The 14,536-nt window shown below is 46.9% G+C and overlaps 1 protein-coding gene across 2 annotated transcripts in view; it reads right to left on the bottom strand.

The window, feature by feature from the left end:
* Window positions 1-13,587: 13,587 nt before the first annotated feature.
* tmdd1 (transmembrane and death domain 1) overlaps window positions 13,588-14,536 on the bottom strand; it is a 34,805-nt gene continuing 33,856 nt past the window's right edge. For both annotated transcript variants that reach the window (XM_073030942.1, XM_073030943.1), the window contains one exon: window positions 13,588-13,969. In XM_073030942.1, coding sequence (XP_072887043.1) covers window positions 13,683-13,969 — 287 coding nt within the window. In that variant the 3' untranslated portion in view covers window positions 13,588-13,682. The remainder of the gene's footprint in view (window positions 13,970-14,536) is intronic.

The following is a 14,536-nucleotide window of genomic DNA, read 5'->3' as shown; positions in this document are numbered from 1 at the left end:
TGCCATCAGACTGATTAATTCACGCTGACACAATTGTAATTCTAAGCTATATTGACTGTTCTGTTGTACATCTTACTGTACATACTATTTATTACAAATTACTATAATTTGCACTTTGTACATTCAGATGGAGATATAAAGTGAAGGTTTTTACTCATCATGTATGTGAAGGATGTGAAAAACAAAGTCAATTCAATTCAATTCATTTCATGAGGATCTCCACAATCTCCAGGAAACTCTTGGAGGATGACAACGGATACAGCCACTTGGGATTTATTGTCTGCCATTTCCACAACAGTTTTAACCTGTACCACTGTCCTGTAGTTTTTCTTTAGACCCTTGTTTCCCCAGTATACCTGGAAGTTAATTATAACCTCTCGGTGAAGGCAGAACCCAAGATTTAGTTGACCAGCTGTGCATTGTTTTATATCCCACTCACAAATCTTTTCACTTGATCAACAGAAGTATTCTGAACTTTTCCATTTCCTGTCACCTGTTGGCGCAGTGCTTCATTAACACCTTAACCTGTGACAACTAGCTTATTGCATCTCGACAGCAGCCCACGTCCTGCACAGGAGCTCAGGGTGTCAACTGGTGGCAGGAAATGAAGAGAGACTCAGAACATGTCTGGTCAACAAGTGTTGAGATGTGTGAAGCAGAGAATGTAGCTGGACTCAGGGTGGGTGCTTGGAGAGAGAGAGAGAGAGAGAGAGAGACAAAGACAGAGACATACACAATTAGGACCAAACACAAAAGCTGAGACAGATAGATCAACAGGGAGAGACTAAATGTACTGAAAGACCAGAAGACAACATGAATGAAGGAAAATGACAGGAACAAAGAGAGAAAGGGTAAGAATGTTGATAGATAGAGAGACCAGACAGGGCCCAAGAACGGAGAATGTAGAACTGTACAGCACAGAAACAGGCCCTTCGGCCCACAGTGACCATGTCAATCAAAATTATTACCACCTGCCTATATCTGGTGCCTGTCCCTCCATTCCCTGCATGATTCCATGCCCGTCCAAACATTGTGATCAAATTTGATTCCACCACTTCATCTACCACTCACTGTGAAGAAAAACTTGCCTCAGATCTCCTTAAAGACGGGTGACCCCAGTCATTATCAATACTCTTCAGAGATTGTCTGCCTGATGTCAGTGGTCAAATAACCACTGATATGCAACAGCTGCTCATATGACCATTTACCACCTGCTCCCATGGCTTCAAGTGACCCTGATCAAGGGGCTAAGAAGATGCTACACCTTGCCCAAGGGTGACCTGCCAGTTAGTGGAGAGAAGGAGCTCCCTACTTTTTTTTGGTAGAACAGTATCTCCACCTTGCCATGAGAAATTCTGCCTAGGCTGGAAATCCAAATTAACACACACAGAATGCTGAAGGAACTCAACAGGTCAGTTATGCATCGATGTAAATGAACAAGCAGTAGACATTTTGAGTTGAGACCCTTCTTGGGCACTGGAAAGGAAGGGGGAAGACACCAGAGTTAAAAGGTGGGGGGTGGGAGAAGGTGATAGATGAAGCTAGGTGGGTAGGAAAGGTAAAGGGCTGGAGAGGAAGGAATCTTGATAGGACGGGACAGTGGACTATAGGAGAAAGGAAAGGAAAAAGGGACCCAGTGGGAGGTGTTAGGTAGGTGAGAAGAGGGGAAATAGAAGAAGAGGCAAGGAGGAAGGAATTTTTTTTACCAGATGGAAAAACTGATATTCATGTCATCAGATTGGAGGCCATCCAGACAGAATACAAGGTGTTGGTCCTTGACCCTGAGTGTGGCCTCATCATGGCACAAGAGGAGGTCATGGACCAACATGTCAAAACGGGATTGGGAATTGGGCTACCAGGAAGTTCAGCTTTTGGCAGATGGAGCGGAGGTGCTAAACAAGGCTCACTAGTGTAGAGGAGACCACATCGGGAGTACTGGACACAATAGACGACCCCAGCAGATTCACAGGTGAAGGTCTGTCTGGGGGCCTGAATGGAGGTGAGGGAGGAGGTGAATGGGCAGGTGTAGCACTTTGGCAGCACATAGGGATCCTCTTCTGCCTCCTCTCCAAAGCCTCCACATCCTTCCTGTAATGTAGAGCCCAGAACTGTACACGGTACTCCAGATGTAAGCCAAGGAAAAGTTTACACAAATGAACATTCATACCCAGCACTCTGACTGCTGAAGACAAGCATACAGAATGTCTTCTTTATCCCCCCCCCCCCCCCCATACCCCCCCCCCATTCACCTGTGTTGGCACTTTCTGGGAGCTGTGGACATGCAGTGCATGAATACTCTGTATTCCAGTGCTCAGAAGGATTGTGCCATTTATTGAATACTTTCCCCTTACATTTGACCCCATGAAGTGCAAAACCTGACACTTGTCTGGATTAAACCATCTGCCATTTCTCAGCCCATATTTCTAACTGGTCTATATCCTGCTGAATCCTTTAACAACTTTCCTCACCATCCACAATTCCATCAACTTGCAAGCCTACAGTTCAGCCCAACGACATTATGTATAAATCATTTATACATATCGCAAGCAACAGAGATCCCATAACTGATCCTTGCAGAACGCCACTGGTCACAGGCCTCCAGTCAGATGAACACTCCGGAGCTCCCCATCTTATATCACCAAGCCAATTTTGAAACAGCAAGTTTAAGCAAAGAAGAGTAAAGAGATCAGTACAACCTGTTCCAGCAGATGGACAGTGAGTGATGGACAGCAGATGGACAGTGAGTGATGAAGTTGGGCTGAGAGCATTGCACACTATACTCTGGCTCGCATCGCTCTGCTCTCGATCCAGAGTCAATCACTAAAATCTGACGCTTTCCAATTTTGGGCTTAGTATATCTTCTCTCAATTGGTACAGTCTTACCTACTGACACCAGAACGCCAAAGCACAATCACCCTCCACCTGGCCAATTACCCCATCTGACTTGGTCTCACCCTGACACCGACGTTTCCTTTTTCATAGAAACATAGAAAACCTGCAGCACAATACAGGCCCTTCGGCCCACAATGCAGTGCCGAATACGTCCTTACTTTAGAAATTACCTCGGGTTACCCATAGCCCTCTATTTACCTGTCCAGGAGTCTCTTAAAAGACCCTATCATTTCCGCCTCCACCACCGTCCTCGGCAGCCCATTCCACGCACTCACCACACTCTGCGTAAAAACTTTACCCCTGACATCTCCTCTGTACATACTTCCAAGCAGCTTAAAACTACGCCCTCTTGTGTTAGACATTTCAGCCCTGGGAGAAAGCCCCTGACTATCCACACAATCAATGCCTCCCATCATCTTATACACCTCTATCAGGTGACCTCTCATCCTCCATCGCTCCAAGGAGAAAAAGCTGAGTTCACTCAACCTATTCTCATAAGGCATACTCTCCAATCCAGGCAACATCCTTGTAAATCTCCTCTGCACCCTTTCTATGGCTTCCATGTTCTTCCTGTAGTGAGGCGACCAGAACTGAGCCCAGTACTCCAAGTGGGGTCTGACCAGGGTCCTATATAGCTGCAACATTACCCCTCGGCTCTTAAACTCAATCCCATGGTTGATGAAGGCCAATACACTGTATGCCTTCTTAACCACAGAGTTAACCTGCACAGCAGCTTTGAGTGTCCTGTGGACTCGGACCCCAAGATCCCTCTGATCCTCCACACTGCCAAGAGACTTACTATTAATACTATATTCTGCCATCATATTTGCCCAACCAAAATAACCACTTCACACTTATCTGGGTTGAGCTCCATCTGCCATTTCTCAGCCCAGTTTTGCATCCTATTGATGTCCTTCTGTAACCTCTGACAGCCCTCCACACTATTCACATCACCGCCAATCTTTGTGTCATCAGCAAATTTACTAACCCATCCCTCCACTTCCTCATCCAGGTCATTTATAAAAATCACAAAGAGTAAGGGTGCCGGAACAGATCTCTGAGGCACACCACTGGTGACCGACCTCCAAGCAGAATAGGACCCATCTACAACCACTCTTTGCCTTCTGTGGGCAAACCAGTTCTGGATCCATAAAGCATTGTCCCCTTGGATCCCATGCCTCCTTACTTTCTCAATAAGTCTTGCATAGGATACCTTACCAAATTCCTTGCTGAAATCGATTTACTCTACAACTACTGCTCTACCGTCATCAATACGTTTAGTCACATCCTCAAAAAATTCAATCAGGCTTGTAAGGCACGACTTGCCTTTGACAAAGCCATGCTGACTATTCCTAATCATATTATGCCTCCCTAAATGTTCATAAATCCAGCCTCTCAGGATTTTCCCCTCCCTTCCACCCACCATCTTCTTCAGCCCCTTAAAATCATCGTTTCAAATCACTCTTTCCTGGTGACAGAGTTTGTATAGTGCAGAAACGGGCCTTTCAACCCACCATAATGACATTGCACTTATCAGTACATCCTGTTTGTCTGCGTTGTCTCCGGAGCCGTCAGTACTTTGGTGTTTCAAGTGCTTTTAAATGTTGTGAGATTCTCTGCTTTAGGCAGTGCATTCTGGACTCCAGCCACCCTCTAGGTGAAATAGTCCCCCCTCAGACCCCTCTAAACCTACCTCTCACACTAACCCTGGCCTCGCTTATTTTAGACATCTTCAGAATGGGGGAAAAGATTCTTCCTATGTACCCTATCTACCCTCTTTATAACTCAATATCGTTACCCCACTCCAATGCCCATTATAACTGAAATGCTCCAATCTAGGCAACATCCACAAACTTATCTGTGGCTGGAGAAGAAGGAAAAATCTGTCAGGGCCCTTTGCCTCCTCAGAACAGCCTGGGGACATCTCACCGGGACCTAAAGAAACCCATCCCGCTGTTGTAAGGCATATAACAGCTCCTCCTCAATGTTAGCATGCCTAGAATATCAGCATCACTTTCCTTGGACTCTCTATCCACCAGCACGTTCTCCAAAACAATGCAGATGAAATGTTCCCCCCCCCACCCCCCGCCACTTCTCTCTTTTTTTCCCTCTGGGTGAAGAGCACATTCCTAATATGATTTGCCAGGCAGGCCTGCTCTGTATTTCACATCTACTCCATTTTGTCTATAAGGAGCGCACTTGAAGGGCCAAATGGCCTAATTCTGCTCCTATACCTTGTGGTCTTATGTCATCACTCTCTTTCATACACTGACCAGATAACCTTGTTTTCAGCTTATCCCCATGGTCACCCTGGCTTTACCTTATCAGAGGCATCTCCTCTCCCCACCCTCCCTGCAGCTTAACAAGTTCTTCAGCAGATAAGGCTGATTTGCAAATAGACAGTCAGTGTTTCACCTGGACTGGAAGTCAGAGGGGTGCTGGGCAGTATGAAAAGCACGAGGGGAAGGGGTAGTGAACGAGCTAGCAGATGACATCCGGGTGAATGGGTAGATAGGACAGAGAGTGAGAATAGGGCCGGAAGCTGGGAGGAGACAGATGGAAATGACAAAGGATTGAGGTAACGGGATCAAGTTGTAGATGGATGTGGACAGGGCAGATCACCCTCCTGGCACTTAACACTGCAACTGAGCAAAGTGCAGCCCCTTTTGTTACACCACCTCCTTCACCATCAGCTCATTGTGCCCAGTCAACAACACATTTCCTCAGGAGATCTTCACTCCACAAACTTGTGTCCCAGACCCTCACAACCCGCTTCCCCCTGCTCCCCAGAACCACAGGTAGGATTGATATATCCATTAATCCAGCCCACACTTTCCCCATCAAACTTATCTCTACAGACTCTGTCCAGTCTCTTCCCACCTACATCTGGGCACTTTCCCTGACTGTCATAGGTACTTGAGATGTTCCATTCAGCATCTCCCAAAGATTTCAGCAGCATGTGTGGACAGTTGTTCACACACTGGGTCACTGATTCTCTCTGTGTCTGACCCGTACCCTGGGAGTGTGTGATGGGACAGTGTAGAGGGAGCTTCACTCTGTGTCTGACCCGTGTTCTGGGAGTGTGTGATGGGACAGTGTAGAGGGAGCTTCACTCTGTGTCTGACCCGTGTTCTGGGAGTGTGAGATGGGACAGTGTAGAGGGAGCTTCACTCTGTGTCTGACCCGTGTTCTGGGAGTGTGAGATGGGACAGTGTAGAGGGAGCTTCACTCTGTGTCTGACCCGTACCCTGGGAGTGTGTGACGGGACAGAGTAGAGGGAGTTTCACTCTGTGTCTGACCCGTGTTCTGGGAGTGTGTGATGGGACAGTGTAGAGGGAGATTCACTCTGTGTCTGACCCATGCCCTGGGAGTGTGTGACGGGACAGTGTAGAGAGAGTTCCACACTGTGGCCAAGCTGTGCAGACACTGGCTGCCATGGAAGTAGTGGAGGCCGCAGAAAGAGAGAGAGTGGGAAATAAAACAAAGGCTTCCACCCTTCCACTTTTTTTTGCTGGTGGTGGAGGGGGGTTTGTTGCTCTCTGCCGTCTATGCACAGGAGGGGGAGCTGAAGGGGTAATTTGGGGTTCTCACGTTTAACTGTCATTCATTCTTTGGGGCACTGCTTTTTTTTTGTGGATGTTTGCGAAGAAAAAGCATTTCAGGATGTATATTGTATACATTTTTCTGACATTAAATTTGACCTTTGAAGCTTTGAACGTGACCTGAATGAAACTCATAGAGTGAACCATACGAGTCAGTCAGGAGCAGGCGTGTGTGCACTCTGTGTTCACTTTCTCTGGCAACAGCAGCTTCAACATCAGCAAACAGTTTGCACTTGGAACTAAAAGTGCAGAAGTGCAGAGCATGACTAAAGCCGAGCAGGAGGAGGTGTGATCACACTCAGAAGGTCTCCAGTAATGGTGTCAAGGCTGAAGCGGTGAAGTCAATGAGTGGGAGAGTACCTGCTTCTCCTCACAACCCATAGGCTCACCACACAAGTATAAGGGCCCAGTCCTCTGACTGGGCCTATATACTGTATCACCAAACAAAGCAATGTTCCCCCAGACAACTGTGTACCTACAAAACAAATACCACACTGAGCACATAAAACAAAATATCACCACAGATAATGAAAGATGCATAAAAATGCATGCTGTGCCCAGCACAAGTAAACAGTAAACAGCTCGCTGTCCTGGTGACGAGGCCTCGGTGATGGCAGGGTATTCATTCGTCTCACAGCCTGAGGAAAGAAGCTGTTACCCAGTCTGTCCTAGTCCTCATCTATAAGGAGAAGCACTGTCGACGTTAGGACGAAGGGTCAGGACGAAAGGTCTCGGCCCGAAACATCAACAGTGCTTCTCCTAATAGATGCTGCCTGGCCTGCTGTGTTCCACCAGCATTTTGTGTGTGTTGCTTGAATTTCCAGCATCTGCAAATTTCCTCGTGTTTGCTGTCCTAGTCCTGATGCTCCTGTACCTCCTTCCTGACTTTAGTGGGTTAAACAGCTTATGGGAGGGGTCAATGCTTCAGGCACTTTGTGTACAACGCCCCCCCCCAGGTAAATGTCACACATGGGGGGCGGGGAAGGAAACCACAGTGATCCTTTTGGTGCCTTTTATTATCCTAACGGGTGCTGAAGTGAGTCATCCCAACTTTCGCTCTCCCTCTCACTACACCCTCCCTCCCTCTTCCCATCCATGTCCTACCCCTTACCACCCCATCACACAAATCTTCTCTCCCCTTCCCCTTCCCTCCTCCACACACTCTTTCCTGCTTCGCCTAACCCCAATCCCAACTTTCTCTCCTACCTCAATGCTTCAGCCTTTCTCCTACATCCTACAACCTCCACCCCACTCCCTCCCCAATCCCTCCACCCTTCCAATTTCCTGCCTCCACATGCCTCTCCTTGCTTCCTACCCTCCATCCACTCCCTCCCCTTCACTACCTACCCACCACCATCTTCTTCCCACACATCACCTTTCCTTCTCTACTCATTTCTTCCCCTCTCACACCCCCTCCTCTTTGTTCCCCTTCCTCCTTCCATTTCCTGTTTTCTTCTCAATTCAACCTCCCCCACTGTCATTACCCCTTCCATTCTAACCACCCCTACTCCTGCCACCTTACCTTCCTCCCTCCCCTTCGCATCCTATTCCCGTCCTCCCCAACCCCTCTTCTTGCACCATACCCTTCCTCCTTCCACTCATCAATCCCCTTCCTCTTGCCCACACCCCTACAACCTCCTTCCCTTTCCCTACCCTCTCCCTTACTTTTCCTAACTCTATCTACCCCCAAACTCCCCATCCTCCAATCCCCTACCTCCACCCTCACCCTCAACCTCACACCTTCCTCCCCCTGCAGCTTCTCTTTCTTCTCTCTCTCTCCCTCCCCTTTCTTCCCCTACTCCCCAACCCACTCTCCAAGTGGAAGGTGACCAGCAGCAAGTGTCAGTTCGTTGGGGGGCGGGGGGTCCGCGGCTGATTGGCCGTTCTCATGGACCGTACACAAGGATTGGCTAAAGTCCCAGCAACGCCATGCAATTGAATACTGTAATGATCGCACACTGAGTTCCTAATTGGCCGCTGTGGGCCACACCCTGTCTGATTGGATGGGCAGGTGGGAGCGCTATGAACCAATGACTGGCCAGTTAAGGAGCTGTCGGATTGGTTCGCTGATGGTTACTAGAATGAAAGAGACCTTGAGGTGGTGCTGTGGAGCTGGCGGCGATGCTACTTCAGTTTGCCATGTGAGCAGGTGTAAGGGTCTGGGGAAGGGATGTATTGATGGAGATATCCTTCCTCCCGTCTGTCCCCACAATGGTTCCTCTCACACCAGCCCTTCCCCTCAACCTCCACCTTCCTAACCCATCTGTTAGATTCTTCATGTGTCAAACTTAACTGAACTAACACAGGAGAAATTATATTGGTGCATCATGAAATGGCGTAGGAATTAAACGAATATTTTATGTCTGTGTTGGTCAGAGATGCCGAGAACCTCTTGGACAGAGAGGAGGAAAACAGATCTACAGTAAATATGCAGCCCACGGAAATCTGTAAATCCGTAAATGGGGAGCTGAGTGAGAGTCTCAGAAAGACTTTGTAAATAAAACACGCTAGAGTTATTCCATGTGTTTAACAAAAGCCGCAGCCCTGCCATTATGAACAAAACTGAAAGCTTGACTGACATCATCGCGTCAGACAGCGCCTCTCAAAGTGAACACAACAACTCAATGGCTGTGTTTATGAATTATGTCGAACTGTTTCTCTTATGAACAATATGTGACATACCCCACCCCACGGGAATTCAGCAAAGCCGGCATTGTGAGTCTGGAGCTCGTATGAGCTGCCGGCTCGGATCCCATGAGCCTTTGATGAAGTGATAGCGGGTGGCTCAGCCCCATCCAGATTGTGCGGACTCACACACGGTCATGTTGCGATGTGGCTGTGGCAGAGGAACCATCCAGGTTGATGGACTGGTTTAAGGTGATCTACAGAAATACCTTTGGGTTATCTTTTCTATCTACAGTAAAAGTCTTTTTGCCCCATTCCAAATGGGACATCCTAACGGGGCTCAAGGGAGTGTTCATGTGCATCATGGGGGCAAAAACGAACGAGGTAGTACGTAGGTCAACTGGAACCCAACTGTGCGCCCTGCTGAGAGGTAGGGAAAGGTGTAAAAGAACTGAGTTTACTGAGGAGGGCAGAACGCTGCTGAAATGTTGACCAGGCAGAAATAAAATCGCCCGGCACCCGTAGCGGTTGCCCGTTTATCAACTCAGCTGTGGAGGCCTGCAGGTCCTTTTCAAAGCCGGCAGGGCCTACAGGTGTTGATCATGCCAACGCTCCTCCACCAGGGAGGCCCTCATTGCAGCCTCTAAGGGATGGTGAAACCGCTCGCACAGGCCATTGCACTATGGGTGGTACGCTGTGGTGTGATGCATTTTTAACGCCGGTGTTCTGGGCCATTGCGACCCAAAGGTCTAACGTGATTTGGGGACCGCAATAGGGAGAAATTTCAGATGGGGAGCCAAACCAAACGATCCAGGTGTTGCTGAACGCCTGAGCCACGTCCGCAGCCGTCGTCGATTCTAGAGGGACAACCTCTGGCCACCATAATGAGGAGATGCGTGCAAACATGGAGGAACAGGACCAACCGTGTCCACTTTGACATGGACAAGCTGTCACTCAGGGATCTCAAAACGTGCCAATGGTGCCCAAACATGATGGTTAATAATTGCCCGTGGAAACATAACACAGGCTGCACTCCAGTCTCTGACCTCCTTACTAAGGCCGTGTGACATGACCTTTAAAGCAACAATTCTCTGTGAAGCCTCCCTGCCCATATGCGAGAGACTGTGAATCTAATTTACTGGCACTGTGGGGCAAGGGTGATCAGTTGAGACGTCGCACAGGAGAGAAACTCCTGCGTCTCCGAAATAGCTGTCAGCCAACCGCAGGCCTGTGACTTCTGTTCTGTGAGCCTGGACCTCAGGGTTGGTATCTGTGGTGAACTACATATACCTGTCTGGACACGCTCCCTGATGACTGCTCCTGTGGCTCCTCCCACAGACCCCTGTATAAAGGTGATGGAGGTCTGAGCCCGACCTCTCTGTCTTCAGGATGTAGTATAGTGGTCACTCACTGCTTGTTCCTTCTTCCAGTCAATAAAAGCCAATATCTCGCCTTTACATCTCAGAGTGAGTTATTGATGGTGCATCAGTAGCTTGGTTGGCTGCCCTGGGCATAATCAACACCAATTTGTGTGGCATCGGCAGCCGCAGAGACAACCAGCCACAGCGTTATTTTCCCCTTCAATGGGCTGCATGTCAGTCACGAATTCAGAAATGTAGGTCAGGTGGCGTTGCTAATGTTTAGACCAACAGCTTCTTTCCCTCTGCCATCCGATTCCTAAATGGACATTGAAGCTTCGGACATTACCTCACCTTTTTAATATACAGTATTTCTGTTCTTGCACATTTTTTAAAAATCTGTTCAATGTATGTAATTGATTTATTTATTTTATTATTGTTTTATTTTTATTATTTTTTTTCTCTCTGCTAGATTATGTATTGCATTGAACTGCTGCTGCTAAGTTAACAAATTTCACTTCACATTCCGGTGATAATAAACCCGATTCTGATTCTGTATGGAAGGAGGCTGAAGGGAGACCTGAGGAGGTTTATAAAATCACAAGCACAAGAAATTCTGCAGATGCTGAGTCAGGATGCTGAAGCAGGGGCCCAATCACAGACCACGTACTGTGCGCGCTGTGATATTCACTGAGTAGCAAATCCAGGGGGTGGGGGGGGGGGGGTGGCACAACAACATCAGCGTCAAAGTTCAGACAGAGATCAAAAATTCCACAGAAATCCAAAAACCAGAATCAGGAAAGAGGCAGAGTCAATATTCGGCCAGACAAAGTTCAGATACAAATACTGGGAAGGCTCAGGAAAATTCACTGGTATAATCTGGCAACAAAGAGGTGTAAACACAGGACTGAAATACACTGAGCAATAAACAGAGAGGTAGATGATAGGTGGAGCACAATGAGACACGGGTGGCAGCAATACAGTAATAATGAGAAACAGGTGAGAGACAGAGTACTCAATGATACAGGGGACGGAGTAGAGCAGGAGTGGGGACAGGAACACATGGCAATACAAAACCACTGAATGCTGGCTGGGGGAAACACACAAAAAGACAACAATTCAACTGGAGGTACCGACATGCTGGAAATCTGGGGCAACACGAGATCCATAGATGCTTGTGACCTGTCAAGTTCTTCCAGCATTTTGCGTGTTTTATAAAATCACAAGGGGCCTAAGTAATGTGGATGATCACAGTCCATTTGCTGCCAGGGGAAGGAAGTCTAAATCTACAGGGTACAGTTTTAAGGTAAGAGAGGGGAAATTTAAGGAGGCGAGGTTTTAATGTAGAGGGTTGTAGAGGTATAGAACGAGGGGAAGTTGGAGATGTGAGTATAATTAAAAGAAATGTGGTCTGGTGCTTTGATAGGAAAGGGCAAGCACAAAGTCTGTAGATGCTGGAAATCAAAACAACACACATAGAGTGCCAGAGGAACTCAACAGGTCAAGCAGCAACTGTGGAAAAGGGTAAACAGTTGACGTTTCGGGCCCACACCCTTCATTAGGACTGGCCAGGAAGAAGGAAGATGCCAGAATAAAAAGGTGGGGAAGGGGGAAGAGGCTAGCTGGAAGGTGATAGGGGGAGACAAGTGGCTGGAAAAAGTCAAGGGCTGGAGAAGGAGCAGGAGAGGAGAGGAGAGGAGAGGAGAGTGGACAATAGGAGGAAGAGAAGGAGGAGGGGACCCGGGGGAAGTAATAGGCAGGTGGGAAGAAAAGAAAGGCTGAAGTGGGGAACAGAGGTGCAGGGGAGGATTTATACACTAGAAGGAGAAATCCATAGGAAAGTTTCAGAGGGCCCACCAAACACAAGCAAGTTTTACGAGTGCAGGATGGCACCTTGGGGGGAAATGCGCAAGTGGGCTGAAGAGCCTGTTTCCATGTTTGGCATAGACTTAATGGCTGCTAGGACCTATTCCTCTGCTGTACTATTCTGTGTCCTGTGTTCTAATTGGTTTCTCCATGGCTGCTAGGACCTATTCCTGTGCTGTACTATTCTGTGTCCAGTGTTCATGGCTGCTAGGACCTATTCCTGTGCTGTACTGTTCTTTGTTCTAATTGGTTTCTTTACTGGCTCCATGATTAATAAGACTGTCTCAAAACTGACCTCAACACCAATTTCTTGTTCTTTCCCCATACTTCATAATTCCTGAGCTGTTTAAGGTTAGCTACTGTCCGTCTCGGCCTCTGCCGATCCCTCTGAGCTTTTCCTCTTCTTGCAGTTTTTTACAGATGTACTAGGGAGAGCATTCTAACTGGGTGAGTTACTGTCTGGGATGAGGTTGGGATGGGAGTCTATTGCTGCAGAAAGTTGTAAGTTTAGTCATGGGCACTGGCCTCCCCAGCATCCAAGGCATCTTCAAGGAGAGTTGCCTCAAAAAGGTGGCATCTGTCATTAAGGATCACCATCACCTGGGCCATGCCTTGTTCTCATTGTTACCATCAGGAAGGAGGTACAGAAGCCTGAAACCATGCACACAGTGATTCAGGAGCCGCTTTTTCCCCTCTGCCATTTGGTTTTTATGTATAGCAGTTTACAATAACAAATTTCATGACATATGTTAGTGATATGAAACCTGACTCTGATTCCCTCTTCGCAGTGGGAAACTCCTTATGGTGAAGTGCATTTTCCTAGTTTTAGCTAACTCTCATGAGAGGAAACATACAGTTAGCATCACTGCGGTCAAACCCTTCATACAGTTATACAGCGCTGAACCAAGCCCTTTGGTGCAGGTTGACCCATGCCAGCCACAGTGCCTACCTGAGATAGTCAATTGTCCATGTCTTTCCAAATCTTTCCTATCCATCTACCTGTCCAAAGGTCTCTAGTAGCTCATTCCACTTACCTCTCAACCTGTGTGTGAAAAACGTTCTCCTCACATTTTGTTATTTTTCATTCTGGGATGCAGAGAAAGGGGAAAATGCCATCAGTTTGTCAGCCAGAAGTGACTACTATATTTTCAGTGATTATGCAATGGAGACACAGCCACTCAAGAGTATATTAATTTTTTGAATCATTCATTTATGGTTAATGAAAACATACTAAAGGCATCTTTTTAGTCAGTACTCATTTTTGATTTTGACATCTCTGGTGATGGTTTACTGCATGGAATTGTGGGAAATAATGTTTGGCATGTTTGAAAATTTTTCCTCACACACAGCTTTCATCATCTGAAGAGTAGACTTCATGTTTCACTTGTTTTCTTCGATGCCTGATGCGTTGAAGCACACTGGACCGACGCATTATCTCCATACAATCTCTCTCTGTTATTTTAATGATGAAGTACATAGTGATTGCACCTAAGATTGTGGAACTAAAACATCCAAAAAAAACACCCCAAAGTACTGTCTTGAATCCGTCTGTGAGTTTTCTTGGATAAGGTGGGAGCTTTTCCATTTCAACAATGAGTTCCAGTTCATCCCAGTTGATTTTAAGAGCTGAAATAGAATAAATCATCAATATCAGATTTAATATCACTGGCAGATGTCATGAAATGTGTGGTACATTGCAATACATAATAATAACAACTGTGAAACCCAGTAAATATATACGAGGTGATTGATAAGTTCGTGGCCTAAGGTAGAAGGAGATGAGTTATTAACTTCAAACTTCCAGCATTTTCACTCAAAGAGTTAAACTGCACATGCATGTAATGACAGCCGTATAACTCATTTCTGTCTATCTTCGGCCACGAATTTATCAATCACCCCAGTTGTGGACCACTTCTACAAAGAAGGGACCCATATGCTCCACGACTGCAGGACTAAGTGTGTACGTGTAGGAGGGGACTATGTTGAAAAATAAATGTGCTAGGTTTTCCAAAAATGACTCCTTCTACCTTAGGCCACGAACTTATCAATCACCCCTCATATATAAAGTTAAATAATTAGTGCAAAAAGAGGAATAAAATGTAGTGACATAGTATTCATGGATTCAATAAGCAAATTATTGAACTATGGTCGGGTGGGACAACAACTAGGGGTCATGGGTTAAGGGTGAAAGGT

The sequence above is a fragment of the Hemitrygon akajei genome, chromosome 27 (assembly GCF_048418815.1).
Source record: "Hemitrygon akajei chromosome 27, sHemAka1.3, whole genome shotgun sequence".
Classification (NCBI taxonomy): domain Eukaryota; kingdom Metazoa; phylum Chordata; class Chondrichthyes; order Myliobatiformes; family Dasyatidae; genus Hemitrygon; species Hemitrygon akajei.
This window is presented reverse-complemented; position numbering and strand designations above follow the sequence as displayed.